The sequence below is a fragment of the Camponotus vicinus genome, unplaced genomic scaffold (genome assembly GCF_025532165.1).
Source record: "Camponotus vicinus isolate PSW18456_S1 unplaced genomic scaffold, iyCamVici1.0 SCAF_3, whole genome shotgun sequence".
NCBI lineage: Eukaryota > Metazoa > Arthropoda > Insecta > Hymenoptera > Formicidae > Camponotus > Camponotus vicinus.
The window spans coordinates 24,463,201-24,483,371 of NW_028141967.1; the positions used below are offsets into that span (position 1 = coordinate 24,463,201).

The 20,171-nt window shown below is 27.9% G+C and overlaps 3 protein-coding genes and 1 pseudogene across 10 annotated transcripts in view; 1 reads left to right on the top strand and 3 right to left on the bottom strand.

Moving 5' to 3' along the window:
- Dh31-r (Diuretic hormone 31 Receptor) overlaps window positions 1-20,171 on the top strand; it is a 151,750-nt gene that overhangs the window by 85,077 nt on the left and 46,502 nt on the right. The window lies entirely within an intron of this gene.
- Window positions 312-4,947, bottom strand: LOC145967895 (juvenile hormone esterase-like). Its single transcript, XM_083092974.1, has 8 exons — window positions 4,788-4,947; window positions 3,562-3,844; window positions 2,736-2,921; window positions 1,963-2,171; window positions 1,664-1,835; window positions 1,071-1,388; window positions 604-748; window positions 312-529 (listed from the first exon to the last, which is right to left on the bottom strand). The coding sequence occupies exons 1-8, from the start codon at window positions 4,920-4,922 to the stop codon at window positions 364-366; spliced, it is 1,614 nt and encodes a 537-aa protein (XP_082949100.1). The 5' UTR covers window positions 4,923-4,947; the 3' UTR covers window positions 312-363.
- LOC145967892 (juvenile hormone esterase-like) lies at window positions 5,904-12,786 on the bottom strand (annotated as a pseudogene). The gene is made up of 8 exons (XR_014437601.1): window positions 12,604-12,786; window positions 11,333-11,615; window positions 10,586-10,771; window positions 9,850-10,061; window positions 9,482-9,650; window positions 8,673-8,990; window positions 6,408-6,552; window positions 5,904-6,334 (listed from the first exon to the last, which is right to left on the bottom strand). The product of XR_014437601.1 is annotated as a juvenile hormone esterase-like (transcript).
- On the bottom strand, window positions 15,246-19,698 carry LOC145967903 (juvenile hormone esterase-like). Its single transcript, XM_083092990.1, has 8 exons — window positions 19,534-19,698; window positions 18,170-18,458; window positions 17,757-17,942; window positions 16,919-17,130; window positions 16,622-16,793; window positions 16,028-16,345; window positions 15,589-15,733; window positions 15,246-15,514 (listed from the first exon to the last, which is right to left on the bottom strand). Exons 1-8 carry the CDS (start codon window positions 19,666-19,668, stop codon window positions 15,358-15,360), a joined length of 1,614 nt encoding a protein of 537 aa, XP_082949116.1. The 5' UTR covers window positions 19,669-19,698; the 3' UTR covers window positions 15,246-15,357.

A 20,171-nucleotide genomic window follows, 5' to 3' on the forward strand; every position in this document is an offset into this window, starting at 1 on the left:
AAATTTTATTAATTACAAATAATAACAAATAACAAATAATGTTAATTAATAACATAATGTTTGCAAAAAATTTTCTATTTTTAAGGATCCATAAATTTGACAATTATTGGACTAATGTCCTGACGATAAAAACTAACTTACAAAATAAAGCTATCCACATTTTTAACTTCTAAACCACTCTGAATTAATAATATTATTTTTGATTATCTTCATAAGCAACTGACTCATTACATTGTGACGCAAATATAATTTGAAGTACAAAAGAAACGAGGAAAAAATATATTTATTATCGTAAAATATGAGAGTATCTGTATACTAAAAAATCAATTTTTTATTGCTAATTAAATTTTGTAAACAGAATGATTATAGCTTATGTTTTATATTCTCCCAGTCCCAGCGCTGCTCCCCTTTATGGAGGACTTTCATCCGAGGTTCAATATCAATGTCTAAATAATCGTACACATTTTCAGCATGCTTTAACGGTGTCCATTTAATTGGAGTCAAATCCGTAATCACGGGTGTTGGATTCCTGGAAATAAATTGAAAATTAATTATTACAATAAATCACTGTAAAATCACATAAAAATATCAAGTTTATAGTACCCTGTTTTAGCAAAATCTGTCCACATCTGCGTTAAACGATTTATCATCTTATAATCCTCCGAATCAGGCGCGGGTACTGATAAACCCAATTCTTTTATTATATTAGGATAAAACAAGTAACTGATTTCTTCGCCATGAGATACACCTGCAAAATGTTATAATAAGGTAAATTAATTAAAAACAAATATATAATTTTTAATCTAAATTTATATTTATTATTTTTAAATGGAAAAAAATATTAAAATTCTTAGAAAAAATATAGTTTTAAAAAAAAATATTTTAAAATGAACTCACACACATTTTTTTTTAAGTATAATGTAGAAATGTTACTCAGAAATAGCATTTTAATTACAGTATAAATGCATTCGCATATACTGTTCAACATTATACAACATTATATATACAGTTCAACATTAAAGAGTCTGATATTAAGTTCATTACCATTTTAAACTTATTAACGTCTGTACCTGGAAAGTCAATATTGAAAATTTTCTTCATGAGTGAGGTTTCGCTTTCGTATGAGAATTGATACAGATATGTCTTTCCAGAATTGTCATTATTCATTTGAATATCCGCTGCTTGCATAATACCGCGAAAAAAAAATATATCGCTGAGTAAATTAATGTAATTAGCCACTGCTTCCTCTGAAATATTTTTGTCACCAAAATATAAAGATCGTAATTGACATAATGTGATTGGTATCTTTGGCAGTGTAGCTAAAACTCTGGGATATATTGCCAATTTGAAGTCAGAATCTACTTGGCTGAGAGCCTCCTTAGTTATGTCTGAAATCATTTTGTTATTGTATTGATTATACTATACAGTGAGTATCACATAAAGAGCGAATAATATTTTAACAAATTTTTTCCGTTATGGGATAATTTTGCAATGTTTGCCACATACACAACGAAAATTTATTTTTAAAATATTAAATTTAAAATATCATTTGTATACATATATAATACCAATGTTGTATTCTTAATGGAAGACCGTTTACAAAAAATTATGCGACAAAACATTACAGATATATTTAATGAGGGTAAAATAAAAATATACTCACGTTCGTATAAGATACTCTTTAAGAGAAAAGATCCCTCGCAATTTGTAAAACCCAGGAGATATGGCACTTTAACACCACGATGTATAAGCGTCATTAGATCGTCCGGGAAGACTGGATTTGATGATTCGTGATCCAGAGAAGGTGTGAAAATCAGGAGAAATTGTCGACGCTCCTTCGAAAAAGATGTTATTAATGAATGAAAAAATATTTTATTCGTACAATAAATTGTGTATAGATCTGTATACACGTATAATTCCATATTGAAATAGACGGAATTAGATTTTATAAGATACACTTACTTCTTCTGTCGCGAGAAACTTCTCAGTTTCTACGAGTTTCTTCGCGTCGATCGTCTTGAGAAACTCGTAGACATCCTTCGGATCTTCGGTCACTTTTCCGAGTTTCTTGGCAAGCAAGAAGCCTTTATTCGTTAAACAAGATTCCGGTTCGGTAAAGGTCCACGGACACATAGCAGTGCCACTTTGCGATATCGCTTTATGAAATAAACCTGTAAGTAGATTCAAATTGAGGATTTTTAGTACACGATTTGTTGTCATGAAAAAATATTTCTTGCTTCTTTCTCTTTGATTAATAAAAGAAATATACAATCATTATTTTAGAGAATAAATTAATTTTTTTAATCTTTGATCTTTTTCGTCAATTTGAAGTTGATGGAGTTTAACCGTTTTTTTTTTAGCGAACGCGTGTAGTAATTATTTTATTTTATATAATTTTTTAGATTTTAACGTATATTTTTATAGTTAAGATAAAAATTAAAATTTTAAAAAATTGAAATTTTTAATTATCTCATAATAATATCAATTTGAAATTAATTAAAAAAAATGGATGTGTTTTATATATATATATATATATATATATATATATATATATATATATATGGATATCTTAGTTTCATGAAGTTTTCTTTATATTTTTGGAGCATATGTTTTTGTTGAACACAGAAAATGAATTTGAAAAAATTAATTTCAAATTAGTTAATAAATCTGATTAAGTAATAGAATTCCGTATATATGCCAGATAATTCTGTGTATGCATCGATAAATATATGCACCTTCGGTTAATGGAGATAAAGTCAAATAATGTACTATGGCTGCACCGGCGCTTCCGCCAAAAATGGTAACATTTTCTGAATCTCCACCAAACTCTGATATATTTTTCTGGACCCATTGTAATGCCAAGATCACATCCTTCAGACCTTGATTTCCCGTTGCTACTTCATCATATAAATTCAAAAAACCTAAAGAAATTCATATAGTAATACGTCTTGTTCCTTAATAAAATCGATTTAAATGAAATGTTTAGACTTAATAAATTCGGAAAAAAATAATGCTCGTTAATAATAATACGCTTATGTCATTATAAACATATCTTGCATCTTCACGTCAAAAATTATAACTTTAATAAGATAAGATATGTACCAAATTTTTTTAAATTGATTTATAATATATTTATATAAATAATTTTCACTTTGTATTTATTAAATTAATAATACGCTAATTTTTAACATATTGCTTTCGTACACAATTGGCGCAAACCCATTTATTATAAATATTTATTCGTCCTTAATATTGGATCTTTCTCGAAGAAAATAATCCTACATACAATAAATCGAAAATATAGATTTAAATTTTTTATACGAGTTTATAAAGAGTAAAAATATGAGTAAAAAATATAAATTTAAATCTTTTACGAGTTTAATTTTTTTATACGAGTTTGAATGAAGGAATTTGTTGTCTGTAAAAGTATTAATATGTAAATAATTTGAAATACGCCATATTTAATCTAAATGTTCATTATGAGAGGAAATAAGCAAATGATATACGCATTAAACATAGGTCATAACTCATTGCGTATCAAGTTAATTAGTAATAATATACCTAGAACGCCTAATCTGTAATTTAGAGTAACCAATACTATGTCCTTTTCAACAATGTAATCGGGACCATGCATAGATGAACCACCGGAACCGTTACTAAAACCACCACCATGTATCCATACCATCACAGAGCGTTTTTCCAAAGACTTAATATCTGTGGTAAATACATTTAAATAAAGACAATCTTCGTCGCCTATAATTTTTCTATTATTTATTTGAATTGCGATATTTCCGTATTTTGAAGCATCTCTGCTGCCGGACCATGGTTCTGGTGGTACAGGATCCTATAAAGAAGTCGCCAATGAAATATACCAAATATTATGTCCTAATAAGAAATACGCATATAATACTCTATCAAATTTTACATTTTGTATTGACTATTGTGTTCCTCAAATATGAACAAATTTTGCTATCAAAATTAAATATTAATTTTTTGCTATCGTGTTTCATCGTGCGTTACAAAAATAACTTGTTTTAAACGAGATATATTTTGCAAAGAGCGTATGTAACGGCATCATCTTATGTCTCCCTTCGAACCAAGCAACTTTTGTCTAAAACATTTTTCTTTACGACCGCTCCCTGCAAAGTTACTAGGGATGATAGATTAAAATTGGACACCCTGTATAGTAGAATAAGCAATAAGCGAATCAATTAATTATCGAACTCTTTCGTGGAAATGAAATTAAATTTTTAAATGTGGATATTAAAAAATTTTATTGATATAAATTCGCTTACTGTTTTGTACTATCTACATTTCTTATATATTTCAATTATTTTCTACAATAAAAAAATCTCTCTCTCTCTCTCTCTCTCTTTGTCACATATTCTTTAAACAAATCCTTTCTTCATGTGATTGCCGTTAAAAATTAAGAAATAATAACATACATTCTTTATTATTTTTTTGTAATATTTTTTAATATCTAATTAAAAATATTTATGTAAATAACATAGATGTACATAATAATTTATAATTTCTTTTACTTCTATAAAATAATAGAAGAAAAAATATAACAATCGCACAATATGCTAGACCCAACTAGACAGTTTTATCAATGAACATTCAATGATCATTATCAATTATCTTTTAACTGATCTTGATCCTTTGTATTTTTTTAATTGCAATTATTTTGTAAGAAAATAATTAAATTAAATAAAAAACTAACGATAAAGACTAAAATGAACACCGTATAAAATCGATCGCGATAACTGAGAAAGGTGTATATTTACCTTAAACCTGAGTTCACCAACCGGAGGTTTCGCATATGGTATTCCACGGAAGGCAACGTAGCGACCACCATAAACACCTTTCTTGACAATACCAACCAACTTACCATCACATACAGAAACTCCAATTCTCTCCATGTTGTATAGGATAGAAAAATGACGAGAAAAGAACGTTGATAAGTCGGTCTGCTAGCTTATATTATACAACTATATGTATCAATGTAAATGTCGATTCTCATTTAGAATGGGGATTAGATTAAAATAAGTTCGCTCGTTTTTTACATTTATCGTATTACTGATATGAAGCATTATAATTTACAATCATTTTTTAACTTTTATTTCGGTTAATCTTACCTAATGCACAAAATCACATAGTAGTTCTCGTTACTTTTTTCATAACTATAAAATTTTGTTTGTGTATTGTTTTCAAAGAATGCTAAAAATAGTTATGACATGTTTAAACATGCATTAGCATGTTTAAATTCTTAAAATTCGTTTTTATAATTGATTTACATTTAAAATACATATATAATACATTTATAATACATGTATAATACATTTATAATACACGTTAGTATATTCATATGTATTATAAATATTAATCAATTATAAAAACGAGTTATAAGAATGAATAATACTATGTTCTTTTGGAAACAAAATAGGGTTTGCAGAGAATTACAATTTCTATACCTTGGTACTAATGCAATGCAATGTAATTCTAATGAATTACATTGATTTTTTTCTTATCTTTTCTATCATGACGTTGTGAATATTATCGATATTCAAATAAATTAAGCTTACGAGTTACTTGTACAAAATTTTTATACGAAAATGAAATTTTTTCTTTAAGAAAATAATTGAACTTTATTTTCGTTAAATTTTATATTGTGATTATCTTTAACACACTTTTTTTCAGATGATCTTATTGTACTCAAACATTTCGTAATCTTATCTAGAAAAAACTAATTTTTTATTGAATAGAAAGAAAAGAGGTATTTGCGTTATTTAAATAATCTACAATTTAATGAAAATATGGATATAATTATCTATCATTTTTCAAATTTTAATAATAAATAATGTTTGCCAAAAAAGTTTCTATTTTTATGGATTTATAAATTTGACAGTTATTGGACTAATGCTCTGACGATAAAAACTGACTTACAAAATAAAGCTACACATTTTTTAACTTCTAAAGCTTTCCGAATTAATAATATTATTTTTGATTATCTTCATAAGCAACTGAGGCATTACATTGTGACGCAAATATAATTTTAATTCCAAAAAAATGCAGAAAAAATTTATTTATTATCGTAAAATGTGTGTGTATGTGTATACTAAAAAATCAATTTTTTATTGCTGATTAAATTTTGTAAACAGAATGATCATAGCTTATGTTTTCCATATTCTCCCAGTCCCAGCGCTGCTCTCCCTTACGGAGGGTTTTCATTCGAGGTTCAATATCAATGTCTAAATAATCGTACACATTTCCAGTATGCTTTAACGGTGTCCACTTAATTGGAGTCAAATCCGTAATCGCGGGTGTTGGATTCCTGGAAATAAATTGAAAATTAATTATTATAATAAACCACTGTAAAATCACATAAAATATCATGTTTATAGTACCCTGTTTTAGCAAAATCTGTCCACATCTGCGTTAAACGATTTATCATCTTATAATCCTCCGAATAAGACGCGGGTACTGATAAACCTAATTCTTTTATTATATCAGGATAAAACAAGTAACACACTTCTTCGCCATGAGACACACCTGCAACATGTTGTAATACAGTAAATTATTAAGAAACACAAATATATAATACAAATATATAATACAAATATATATTTTTTATTCTAAATTTATATTTATTATTTTAAATGAAAAAAATAGACATTAAAATTGATAGAAAAAAATATAGTTTTTAAATAAAAATATTTTCAAACGAAATCACATATTCTCGCTTGCTTATAATGTAGAAATACTGTTACTTAGTGATACCATTTTAATTACAGTATGAGTGCATTCGTTTATGATAGATGTTTGATCCACCTGCAATAATAGGATGATAAAAGATCGTTAAGGTGTAGTTGATGGATACGATGGAGTGTAGATATAGATGATAAACACTCCTATAGTGGCATGACAGTATTTCTAAGCGGAAACCCAATAATATGAAAGTCTAATAAACATAAGTCAATTTCGACATGTATTATGGAGGCTGAATATGTTGCGGAAGTAGCTGTAAAAGAAGTTATATGGTTGAATATGATATTCAATGTATTAGCACAGAAAACAGAAGTGCCCTGTAAGCCATATGTCATCAGATATGACAACAAATCGGCAATTGATTTTACAAGAAATAAAATAGAGAGATCACGTACAAAACATAACGACATAGCCTATCATATTATTAGAGAAATGCATGAGGATGATTTAATTGAATTAAAATATATCTCATCTGGCGATAATGTGGCGGATATCTTTACAAAGCCATTATCTTATATGATGAATAAGCATGTTGAAAAGTTGAGATTGCGACAAATTACAGAGTGATCAAAGTGGGGGATTTGATAGATGTTTAATTCACACTGCTATAATAGGATGATAAAAGATCGTTAAGGTATAGTTAATGGATATCGAGTGTAGATTGCAACATTACTATTATCAAAAGTATAAATTGGTATAAGTGGCAATGCGAGTCTAGTGTCGAATTATTACACCGTTATTTATTGTACAAAAGACAATCATATAAAAACATACATATAATAAATATACATTTGAATGGATTACGAACGTTTCGACCCTATTTTTGGGTCATCTTCAGCGCAAATTTAAACGAACTAAGTAATGAAATAATATTACACATTTGGAGTCAAGCATAAGTGTGCTGTCTAAAAAAACGTTACAGTTGAATGATGCGGTGTCTCATTGTTGTTTTGACGATGTCTGCAATTTAAACAATCCGAATCTTTCAGTAAATAAATAACATCAAACCGAACAACAATTTAAATTAATAAAATAACTTAAATAAATTAGGATAAATAAGTAGACTAAATGTAGAAAAATAAATAAATAATAGTTCTAAAAAATTAAAAAATTACGGAGTTAAAACTGTATAAAGGAACGCTAAAAAATTCACTTACTTCCAGACATCGAAAACATTGGCAGACAATAATGGTGAAGAGAGATCGACCATCATCTCAACGACAAAAATTTTGACTAGTCCTCGAGACGTAACGAGGCTACTTTATAAAGGAGGCAGAGCGAGTCAATAATAATATATAAATATACACATGCGCAAAGTCACAAAAATTCAAATATGGTACAAGAGATAGAACTATTAAATTTTTGGTAAATTATTAACAATGTTTAAATAAATTTCGGGTAAACGTTCGGTATCCGTCTGCAAATTTACCATTGTTTTGTCTCTTAATAAATAACATTTCGGAAATTAGTCTTTTGCTCAAGAAAGGCTCCTGGTCTAAAATTTTAACATTCCTCCCAATTAATATCATGGTCGAAATTCAATCTATAGTTAGTGATAACTGATTGAGTGTTAGTATTGCGTTTAATGTGACAACGATGCTCGTTAATTCTGGTACGTAGTTGCTTGCTAGTCTGTCCCACATAATTACTATTATCAATATATTGTTATCGTTATATTGTAGAAGTTAGATCTCGTACGTTCCTTTTGTTCCTTTTATGTAACACACAAGTTCTGAATAAGAAATACTTATAAAAAGTCAAGGCTATAATATTTGCCTTTCTTTAGAGATATTAGTACACAAAATAAATTATAAGATGTGCTTTGATAATAGTTTATAAAGTTCAACATTAAAGAGTCTCATATATTAAGTTTATTAGCATTTTAAACTTATTAGCGTCTGTACCTGGAAAATCCATATTGAGAATTTGCCTCATGAATGAGCTTTCGCTCTCGTATGAGAATTGATACAGATATGTCTTTCCAGAATTATCATTATTCATCTGAATATCTACTACTTGCATAGTACCACGCAAAATAAACATATCGCTGCGTAAATTAACGTAATTAGTCATTGTTTCCTCTGAAATATTTTTGTCACCAAAATATAAAGACCGTAATTGACATAATGTGATTGGTATCTTTGGCAGTTTAGGTAAAACACTGGGATATATTGCCAATTTAAAGTCAGAATCTGTTTGGCTAAGAGCCTTCTCACTTATGCCTGAAACCATATTAAAGGTGATTATACAGAGTGTCAGGTAAAGAGCGAATATATTTTAACAAAAATAATATTTTAATTTTTTGCTAAGAAGTAATTTAGCAACGTTTGCCAAAGAAAATTTATTTTTAAAATATTAAATTTTAAATATTATTTATACATATGTGTGTGTGTGTAATGCAATTACATATATATATATATATATGTATATAAAATTGCATTACACACACACACACACACACACACACACACACACACACATATGTATAAATAATATTTAAAATTTAATATTTTAAAAATAAATTTTCTTTTGGCAAACGTTGCTAAATTACTTCTTAGCAAAAAATTAAAATATTATTATTATTAAAATATATTCGCTCTTTATCTGACACTCTGTATAATCACCTTTAATATATATATATATATATATATATATATATATATATATATGTAATTGCATTACATAAAACTAGAATAAAAACAAATATACTCACGTCCGTAATTATTGCGTAAAAAAAAAATTCCTTCGCAACTTGTAAAACCCAGAAGATATGGAATTTTAACGCCACGATGAGTAATCGTTGTTAAATCTTCCGGGAAGACTGGATTTGATGATTCATGATCTAGACTAGGTGTAAAAGTCAATAGAAATTGTAGACACTCCTAAAAGAAGAAGCAATTTATACGCTCACAGCTAAATATGTGCTGTTTCTCTCGCGCGTTCTGCATTAGACTTCGTCGCAGCGAAGAGCGAAAGGGTTAAAGAAAAATATTTTATTCCTACATTCTCTATAGATCTGTATCTATATACGTATAATTCCATATTGAAATAAACGTAATCAAATTTTAAAATTACACTTACTGCTTCTGTTTTGAGAAACTTCTGTTCAGTTTCTATGAGTTTTTTCGCGTCGATCGTTTTGAGAAACTCATAAGCAACCTTCGGTTCTTTGGTCACTTTTCCGAGTTTCTTGGCAAGCAAGAAGCCTTTATTCGTTGAACAAGATTCCGGTTCGGTAAAGCCCCACGGACACGTAACAGTGCCACTTTGCGATATCGCTTTATGAAATAAACCTGTAAGTAGAATCGTATCGAATTTTAGTACACGAATTGTTATCATAAAAAATATTTCTTGATTTTTTTCTCTTTGATTAATAAAAAAAATATATAGTATTTATTTTAGAGAGTAAATTCTTTTTAATCATTGATCTTTTTCATCAATTTGAAGTTGATTGAATTTAATCGTTCTTTAGCAAACACATTGGAGTAATTATTTTATTTTACATAAACTTTTAGATTTTAATATATATATTTTTGCAGGTAAGATAAAAATTAAAATTTAAAAAACTCGAAATTTAATTACTTCATAATAATATCAATTATAATAATATCAATAATATCAATATACATATCATATCTTAGTTTCATGAAGTTTTCTTTATAATATTGAAACTTATGTGTTGTCAACTATGTATTTTGTTGAACACAGAAAAAAGTGATCTCAAAAATTGATTTCATTAATAAATAAATCTAATTAAGTAATAGAAATCCGTATATATACCAGATAATTCTGTATATGTATCGATAAATATATGTACCTTCGCTTAATGGAGATAAAGTCAAGCAATGTACTATAACTCCACCGGCACTTTGGCCAAAAATGGTGACATTTTCTGAATCTCCACCAAACTCTGATATATTTTTCTGGACCTATTGTAATGCTAAGATCACGTCCTTCACACCTTGATTACCCGTTGCTACTTCATCATATAAATTTAAAAAACCTAAAAAAATTCGTATAGTAATACGTCTTTTTCTTTGATAAAATCGATTTAAATGAAATGTTTAGATGACCACTTAATATTCGGAAAAAAATAATGCTCGTTAATAATAATACGCTTATGTTATTATAAGCATATCTTGCATTTACGTCAAAAATTATAATTTTAATAATAAAATAAATACCAAATTTTTTTTAAATTGATTTATATATAAATAATTTCCACTTTGTATCTATGAAATTAATAATAAGCTAGTTTTTAACATATTGCTTTCATACACAATTGGCGCAAACTGATTTATTATAAATATTTATTTGTCGTTAATATTAGATCTTTCTCGAAGAAAATGATCCTACATGCAATAAATCGAAAATATAAATTTAAATCTTTTCATTCGACTTTGAATGAAGAAATTTGTTGTCTGTAAAACTATTAATATATAAATAAATTGAGATACGTCATATTTAATCTAAATGTTCATTATGATAGGAAATTAGCAAATGATATGTGCATTAAACATAAGTCATAACTTATTGTGTATCAAGTCAATTTGTAATAATATACCTAGACAACCTAATCTGTAATTTAGGGTAACCAATACTACGTCCTTTTCGACAATATAATCCGGACCATGAATAGAGGAATCACCGGAACCGACATAAAAACCACCACCATATATCCATACCATCACAGGACGTTTTTCCAAAGACTTAATATCTGTGGTAAATACATTTAAATAAAGACAGTCTTCATCGCCTATAATTTTTCTATTATATATTTGAACTGCGACATTTCTGTATTTTGAAGCATCTCTGCTGCCGGACCATGGTTCTGGTGGTACAGGATCCTATATAAAGAAGTCGCCAATAAAATATATTAAATATTTTTGTCCTTTGTAAGAAATATGCATATAATACTATATCAAATTTTACATTTGTATTGATTATTGATATATTCACCAAATATAAATAAATTTTGCTATCAAAATTAAATATTAATTTTTTGTTATCCTGTATCGTGCGTTACACGTGCATTTTAAAAATAGCTTGTTTTATACGAGATACACTTTGCAAAGATCGTATATAATTCTACAAGATGGACATTTACATGCGTAATGTTTACATAACACTATCTATTGAACTTTAGAATTGTCGACCTCTGCAGTTATTTTTAATTATTAATCGTATGCGTATATCGTTTGAAGTCAGCGTATTGAAACATTATACATATAGTAGAATAAGCAATAAACGAATCAATTAATCAAATCGATTAATTATCGTGACCTTTCATGGATATTAAATTAAATTAATAAAATTTTATTAACAATATTTTTATTAATAAATTCGCTTATTGTTTTGTATCATTTCTTATACAGGATGGGGCATTTTAATCGCCCCAGGCGGATATCTGGAAAACTAAGAGAGATACAGAAAAATGTTTCATACAAAAGTTGTATGGTTCGGAGGGGGATGGTGCTATTAGTTTGACCGTAAAGAGTCATCTGAAAGTCACGTGAAGGTCACCTCCAACTTTTTAAATGGGACACTTTATATGCTTTTGCATATTCTTGTAGCTCATCTCGAGAGCTTTCCGAAACACTATAATTAAGTTAGTTTTCATTAAGTACTTTTCGAGTTATGAGGCTTGAAATTATTTCTTAATTTTACATAAACCATAAAATATCTAGTAAAATATTCATTTTTCGATTATCTTACCTTAATACTTTTATGTACAAAATAAATGAGAGGAATCAATTGGGGTAAAGAAAAAATATAGTTGTTTTTAAGAAAAAATATAGAATTGTTAATTGCAAATTACATAAGCTATATATTTACCTTAAATCTGAGTTCACCAACCGGAGGTTTCGCATATGGTATTCCACGGAAGGCAACATAGCGACCACCATAAACACCTTTCTTGACAATACCAACCAACTTACCATCACATACAGAAACTCCAATTCTCTCCATGTTGTATAGGATAGAAAAATGACGAGAAAAGAACGTTGATAAGTCGGTCTGCTGGCCTATATTATACTATATGTATGAATATCAATGTCGATTCTTGTTTAGAGTGGTGATTAGATTAAAATAAGCTCACACTATTTTTCTACATTTATCGTATTACTGATATGAAATATTATAATTTACAATCACTTTTTATCTTTTATTTCAGTTAATCTTACCTAATGTACAAAATCACATAATATTTCTCGTTATTTTTTTTATATCTATGAAATTTTGTTTGTGCATTGTTTGCAAAGAATGCGAAAAATAGTTGTGACATTGTTAAACATTAGCATGTTTAAATTCTTATAATTCGTTTTTATAATTGATTTACATGTATAATACATGTAAACATTAGTATATTCATATAAGTATATTATAAATATAAATCAATTATAAAAACGAATTGTAAGAATGACTAATAGTATGTTTTTTGAAATCAAAGTAGGGGTTGCAAAGAATTATTATTTCTATACCTTGGTACCAATGGAATGCAAAGTTTCAGAGAAAATTCTAATGAATTACATTTATTTTTTTCTTATCAATTCTATCATGACATTATGAATATTATCGGTATTTAAATAAATTATAAAGCTTTTGAGTTCAATTCAATAAATAAGGTAAAAAAACATTTATCAAAACAAAGTCAACCGTCAATGGAATAAACGCAACGCACGGGTATGCGCGACAGCGTTACGCAATCAGCTGATCGCCAATCAGCTGATTGAAAATCATATCGCGCATAGCAACTTTGAAAATTCGACACGTCGAACCTCATCGGCAGCCTATCAGGCGCGACGCCCTGAAGTTATCGCCAAAACAAAGATTCATTGGTCCACGTGGAAAACAATCTCGAAATCACGCTCAATAAAAGGTGGTAAAAATTCAGGTAGACCGTCAGTCGAACTTTCCAGCCTCGCACTCGATCTTAGTTCAACCGCTTCGATACTCTTTGTCTCACCGCTTCAGTTTAACAGATTGAGAAATTTCATCTCACCGCTTAATTACACCGTGTGTATTTCTCACCACTGCTTCTGTAAAACCGCTTTAGTTACACCGCTTAATTTTCTATACTCATTTTTATATTTTATTTTTATGACTCTTTAATAAACTCATTTTTTACATAACGTTACGTGCGACTAATACTTTATCCGCGTACACGTTTCCTTAATTCTACGCTATCGCGGCACATCGATGATTCTCGCGAACACCTATAAACGTTTTAATAACGAAAATAGTTTTATTAAAATCTATAAGACTGATTGTTGATAACTTCAATACGATTACAATAATATATCACATATTTCTACACAAATTTACGATGTTTTAGAAAAATGTAGTATGAGAAACGTTGATGAATTTGATAATAATAATACAAAATATTGAAAAATATAAGAAATGATGATCAATTTGCTTTAATTACAATAATAACGAAAATGTGTTTAATAATTATAGTCATTAATTTAGACTTTAATTTAGATGTTATTTTTAGATTGTGAGGAAAGAAAAACATAAATTTCATATGATATGATTATAAATAAAAAAAAAATTTACGAAATACATTTACAGTTAGTCTTTGGACGCATTATATATACATATACACACACACGCGCACGCACGCACACACACACACGCACACACACACACACACACACACACATATTTATATATATATGTTACACGCATATAATGGAAATAAAACTTCGTAAACAATTACGAAAGAGCATTTTTATCATTTAATAATACTCTATAGGCATGACATTCCAATCTCGTGATCGATAGATTTGATTGACTTTATAAAGAGTCCAATGTTGGCACTGCATAAATTAAATTTAAAATGCAATAAGACGTAGTGCGAATATTCACGCAATTGATTCCTCTTAATCTTAATCGATATTCAATACGTATGTAGAAAGAAAAATTATTGATTATTAAATCTATATTGCTAATTATGGAATTATATATTATTTTACATTATTATTCTATTGTATATGTTTATGTATTTTTTTAATTTTTCGTTAAATTTTATATTGTTATTTTCCTTGATACATTCTTTTTTCATATGATCTTATTGTACTCAAAAATTTCGTAATCTTGTATAGGAAAGAAATTAATTTATTATTATATTCAAAAAAAAAGAAATGTCTGCGTTATTTAAATAATCTACAATTTAATGAAAATATAGATATAGTTATCTATCATTTTTCAAATTTTATTAATTACAAATAATAATAATTAATGTTAATTAATAACAAATAATATTTGCAAAAAATTTTTTATTTTTAAGGATTTATAAATTTGACAATTATTGGGCTAATGTCCTGACGATAAAAACAGACTTACAAAACAAAACTATCCACATTTTCTAACTTCTAAAGCACTCTGAATTAATAATATTATTTTTTATTATCTTCATAAGCAACTGAGGCATTACATTGTGACGCAAATATAATTTGAATTCCAAAAAAAGATGCAGAAAAAAATTATTTATTATCGTAGAATATGTATGTATGTGTATACTAAAAAATCAATTTTTTATTGCTAATTAAATTTTGTAAACAGAATGATCATAGCTTATGTTTTTCAGCTTATGTTCTTCCAGTCCCAGCGCTGCTCTCTCTTACGGAGGGTTTTCATCCGAGGTTCAATATCAATATCTAAATAATCGTACACATTTCCAGCATGCTTTAACGGTGTCCACTTAATTGGAGTCAAATCCGTAATCGCGGGTGTTGGATTTCTAGAAATAAATTGAAAATTAATTATTATAATAAACCACTGTAAAATCACATAAAAATATCAAGTTTATAGTACCCTGTTTTAGCAAAATCTGTCCACATCTGCGTTAAACGATTTATCATCTTATAATCCTCCGAATCAGGCGCGGGTACTGATAAACCCAATTCTTTTATTATATTAGGATAAAACAAATAACTGATTTCTTCGCCATGAGATGCACCTGCAAAATGTTGTAATATAGTAAATTAATTAAAAACACAAATATAATTTTTATTCTAAATTTATATTTATTATTTTTAAATCGAAAAAAATATTAAAATTCTTAGAAAAAATATAGTCTTTAACAAAAAATATTTTAAAACAAACTCACATATTTTCGCTTGCTTATAATGTAAAAATATTGTTACTTAGCATATACCATTTTAATTACAGTATGACTGTATTCGTATATACAGTTCAACATTAAAGAGTCTTATATTAAGTTCATTAACGTTTTAAACTTATTAGGATATACCTGGAAAATCAACATTGAGAATTTTCCTCATGAGTGAAGTTTCGCTGTCGTATGAGAATTGATATAAATATGTCTTTCCAGAATTATCATTATTCATTTGAATATCCGCTGCTTGCATAATACCACGAAAAAAAGATATATCGCCGATTAAATTAATATAATTAGTCAATGTTTCCTCTGAAATATTTTTGTCACCAAAATATAAAGATCGTAATTGACATAATGTGATTGGTATCTTTGGCAGTGCAGCTAAAACTCTGGGATATATTGCCAATTTGAAGTCAGAATCTACTTGGCTGAGAGCCTCCTTACTTATGTCTGAAATCATGTTGTTATTGTAGTGACTATACTATACAGTAAGTATCACATAAAGAGCGAATAATATTTTAACAAATTTTTCGCAATGGGATAATTTCGCAACGTTTGCCACACACACACACAACGAAAATTTATTTTTAAAATATTAAATTTAAAATATCATATTGTACGTATAATATCAATGTTATCTTCTTAATAGAAGATAACGTTTACAAAAAATTGTGCGACAAAGCATTACAGATTTATTTAATGAGGATAAAATACAAATATACTCACATCCAAAAAAGTTACTCTTTAAAATAAAAGATCCCTCGCAATTTGTAAAACCCAGGAGATATGGCACTTTAACACCACGATGTATAAGCGTCGTTAGATCTCCCGGGAAAACTGGATTTGATGATTCGTGATCCAAAGTAGGTGTAAAAATCAGGAGAAATTGTCGACGCTCCTTCGAAAAAGATGTTATTAATGTTTGTAAAAATATTTTATTCGCACAATAGATCGTCTATAAATCTGTACACACATATAATTTCATACTGAAATAGACGCAATCAAATTTTAAGATACACTTACTTCTTCTGTCGCGAGATACTTTTGCTGAGTCTCTATGAGTTTTTTCGCGTCGATTGTTTTGAGAAATTCGTAGACATCCTTCGGATTTTCCGCCACTTTTCCGAGTTTTTTGGCGAGCAAGAAGCCTTTATTCGTTGTGCAAGATTCCGGCTCGGTAAAGGCCCATGGACACGTAGTAGTGCCACTTTGCGATATCGCTTTATGAAATAAACCTGTAAGTAAAATCATATTGAGATTTTTAGCTTTGTACACGATTTCATCAAAAACACGGTCATAGAAAAAATTCTTCTCTTTGAACAATAATAAAAAATATATAGACTTTACTTTAGAGAATATAAATTCATATCTTTTTAATTATTGATCTTTTATCGTCAATTTAAAGTTGACTATTCTTTAACAAAAACATTGAAATAATTATTTTGTGTTATACAAATTTCTAGTTTTTAACATTTTTTTGCAGTTAAAATAAAAATAAAAATTTTAAAACTTCGAAATTTAATTATCTTATAATAATATCAATTTGAAATTAATTGAAGAAATGGATGTGTTATATATATATCTTCATTAAGTGAAAGTGCATATATTTATCGATGTATACATAAAATTATCTGCCATATATAAAGAATTATCTATTATTTAATCAGATTTATTAGCTAATTTAAAATCAATTTTTTTCTGTGTTCAACAAAAACATAAGCTCAAATATATATCATACTATATAGAAAATATCATGAAGCTAACATATGCGTATATATATAAGCTATGTAATTTGAAATTAAAATATATATAATTTTACAGATAATTTTACGTATACATCGATAAATACTCGTATATGCACCTTCACTTAATGGAGATAAAGTCAAATAATGTACTATAACTCCACCGGCACTTTGGCCAAAAATGGTGACATTTTCTGAATCTCCACCAAACTCTGATATATTTTTCTGGACCCATTGTAATGCCAAGATCACGTCCTTTAGACCTTGATTGCCCGTTGCTACTTTATTATATAAATTCAGGAAACCTAAAGAAATTCGTAGTAATGCGTCTTTTTCTTTGATAAAATCGGTTTAAATGAAATGTTTAGAGATGATCAATTAATATTATAATTAATAATATATTGTAAATAATTTGAGATACGATATATTTAATTTAAATGTTTATCCTAAAAGAAAATGTGTCAAACGCAAGTAATATGTATTAACATAAGTAATAACTTATTGCGTATCAAGCTAATTCGTAATAATGTACCTAGAACACCTAATCTGTAATTTAGAGTAACCAATACTACGTCCTTTTCGACAATATAATCCGGACCATGAATAGAGGAACCACCGGAACCGACATAAAATCCACCACCATGTATCCATACCATCACAGGGCGTTTTTCCAAAAACTTAATATCTGTGGTAAACACATTTAAATAAAGACAGTCTTCGTCGCCTATAATTTCTGATTTGACAATATCTATCTGAACAGCAACATTTCCGTATTTTGAAGCATCTCTGCTACCGGACCATGGTTCTGGCGGTACAGGATCCTAAATAAAAAATTAGCTAATGTGAAATATATCAAATACGAGATCTATCTTTAATAAAGAATACACATGCAATAATATATCATTTTATTTTGTATTAACTCGTATTCCTAAGATATTTGTATTAACTTTTGTATTAACTATCGTATTCCTAAGATATGAACAAATTTTCTGTCAAAATTAATTATTAATCTTTTGCTATCATGTATTGTCGTGCGTTACAAGAATAATTTGCTTTTCTGTAATAAACAAAATGAATAGACATATGTGTAATGTTTACATAACACTAGCTATTAAACTTTAGAAGTGTCGACCTTTGCAAGTGTTCATTTTTAGTTATTAATCGTATGCGTATTGTTATCTTGCGCGCTCGTAAAGTCAGCATATTGAAATATTGAATAGTAAAATAAGCAATAAGCGAATCGATTTTCAAATCGTGCTCTTTCATGAATATTAAATTAAATTTAAATAATGTTCTATTAATGTTTTATTAATGCGCATTCTATTAATGTTCGCTTATTGTTTTGTACTATCTACATTTCTTATATATATTTCAGTTATATTTCAGTTATATTCTACAATGAAAATTCTACAATGAAAAAAATTATTTATACTACATATACAAAACGTCTTGTTTTTTTACATCTAAAAAATTAATCTATATTATATATATCATTAATCTATATTATATATATCAAGTATTCTTTAAATAAATTTGTTATATAAATCGTTCTTCGTGCAATTGCACATTTTGTTTGTAATATTTCTTTTTATTTTAATATCGTTTTAATTACAAATATTTATTTAAATAACATAGATACTTTACTATTATTTTTATTTCTACAAAGTAATAAAGAAAAGAAGATATAATAATCGCACAATATATGCTAGACCTATTAGCCAATTTTATCAATAACATATTTTACCTAAGATTTTCATTTATCGTATTTGTCTAGTTGCAATTTCTTGTGAAAAAATAATCAAGTTAAATAAGAAACAAACAATCAATAATAATAAAGACTAAAATTAACACCGTATAAAACCGATCACGATAATACTGAAAAAGCTGTATATTTACCTTAAATCTGAGTTCACCAACTGGAGGTTTCGCATACGGTATTCCACGGAAGGCAGCGTAGCGACCACCATAAATACCTTCCTCGACAATACCAATCAATTTGCCATCACGTACACAAACTTCCACTCTCTCCATGTTATATACGATAGAAGAATGACGAGAGAAGAACGTTGATAAGTCGGTCTGCTGGCTTATATTGTGCGACTATACAGGGTGTTCAAAAAGTCCCGGACCGGTTGAATATTTCATAAACTATGCACTTTAGAAAGAAATGTTTCAGACAAAAGTTGTATGGCTTGAAGGGGGCCATAAGATGGCGTCATTGGTTTGACCTTGAAAAGTCGTTTGAAGGTCACGTGAAGGTCACCTTCAATTTCTTAAATGGAACCCCCTATTTTTTGTTACTTATTCTTGTAGCTTATCTCGAGAGCTTTCCAAAACACTATAATAAAGTATTTCTTCATTGAGTACTTTTCGAGTTATGAGGCTTGAAATAATTTCTTAATTTTACATAAACCATAAAATATCTAGTAAAATATTCTTTTTTCGATTATCTTACCTTAATACTTTTATGTACAAAATAATGAGAGGAATCAATTGGTGTAAAGAAAAAACATACATATTTTTTCTTAAAAATA

Coding starts and splice junctions, on each gene's coding strand:
- LOC145967903 (XM_083092990.1), bottom strand. CDS start 19,668: ATGGAGAGAGTGGAAGTTTGTGTACGTGATGGCAAATTGATTGGTATT. Junction 17,131..17,756: donor TTTATCTCCATTAAGTGAAG/GTGCATATACGA, acceptor TTTTACTTACAG/GTTTATTTCATAAAGCGATA. Junction 16,346..16,621: donor AAAGAGTAACTTTTTTGGAT/GTGAGTATATTT, acceptor ACATGATTTCAG/ACATAAGTAAGGAGGCTCTC.
- LOC145967895 (XM_083092974.1), bottom strand. CDS start 4,922: ATGGAGAGAATTGGAGTTTCTGTATGTGATGGTAAGTTGGTTGGTATT. Junction 749..1,070: donor TTTCAATATTGACTTTCCAG/GTACAGACGTTA, acceptor AACATTTTGCAG/GTGTATCTCATGGCGAAGAA. Junction 530..603: donor ACAGATTTTGCTAAAACAGG/GTACTATAAACT, acceptor ATTTATTTCCAG/GAATCCAACACCCGTGATTA.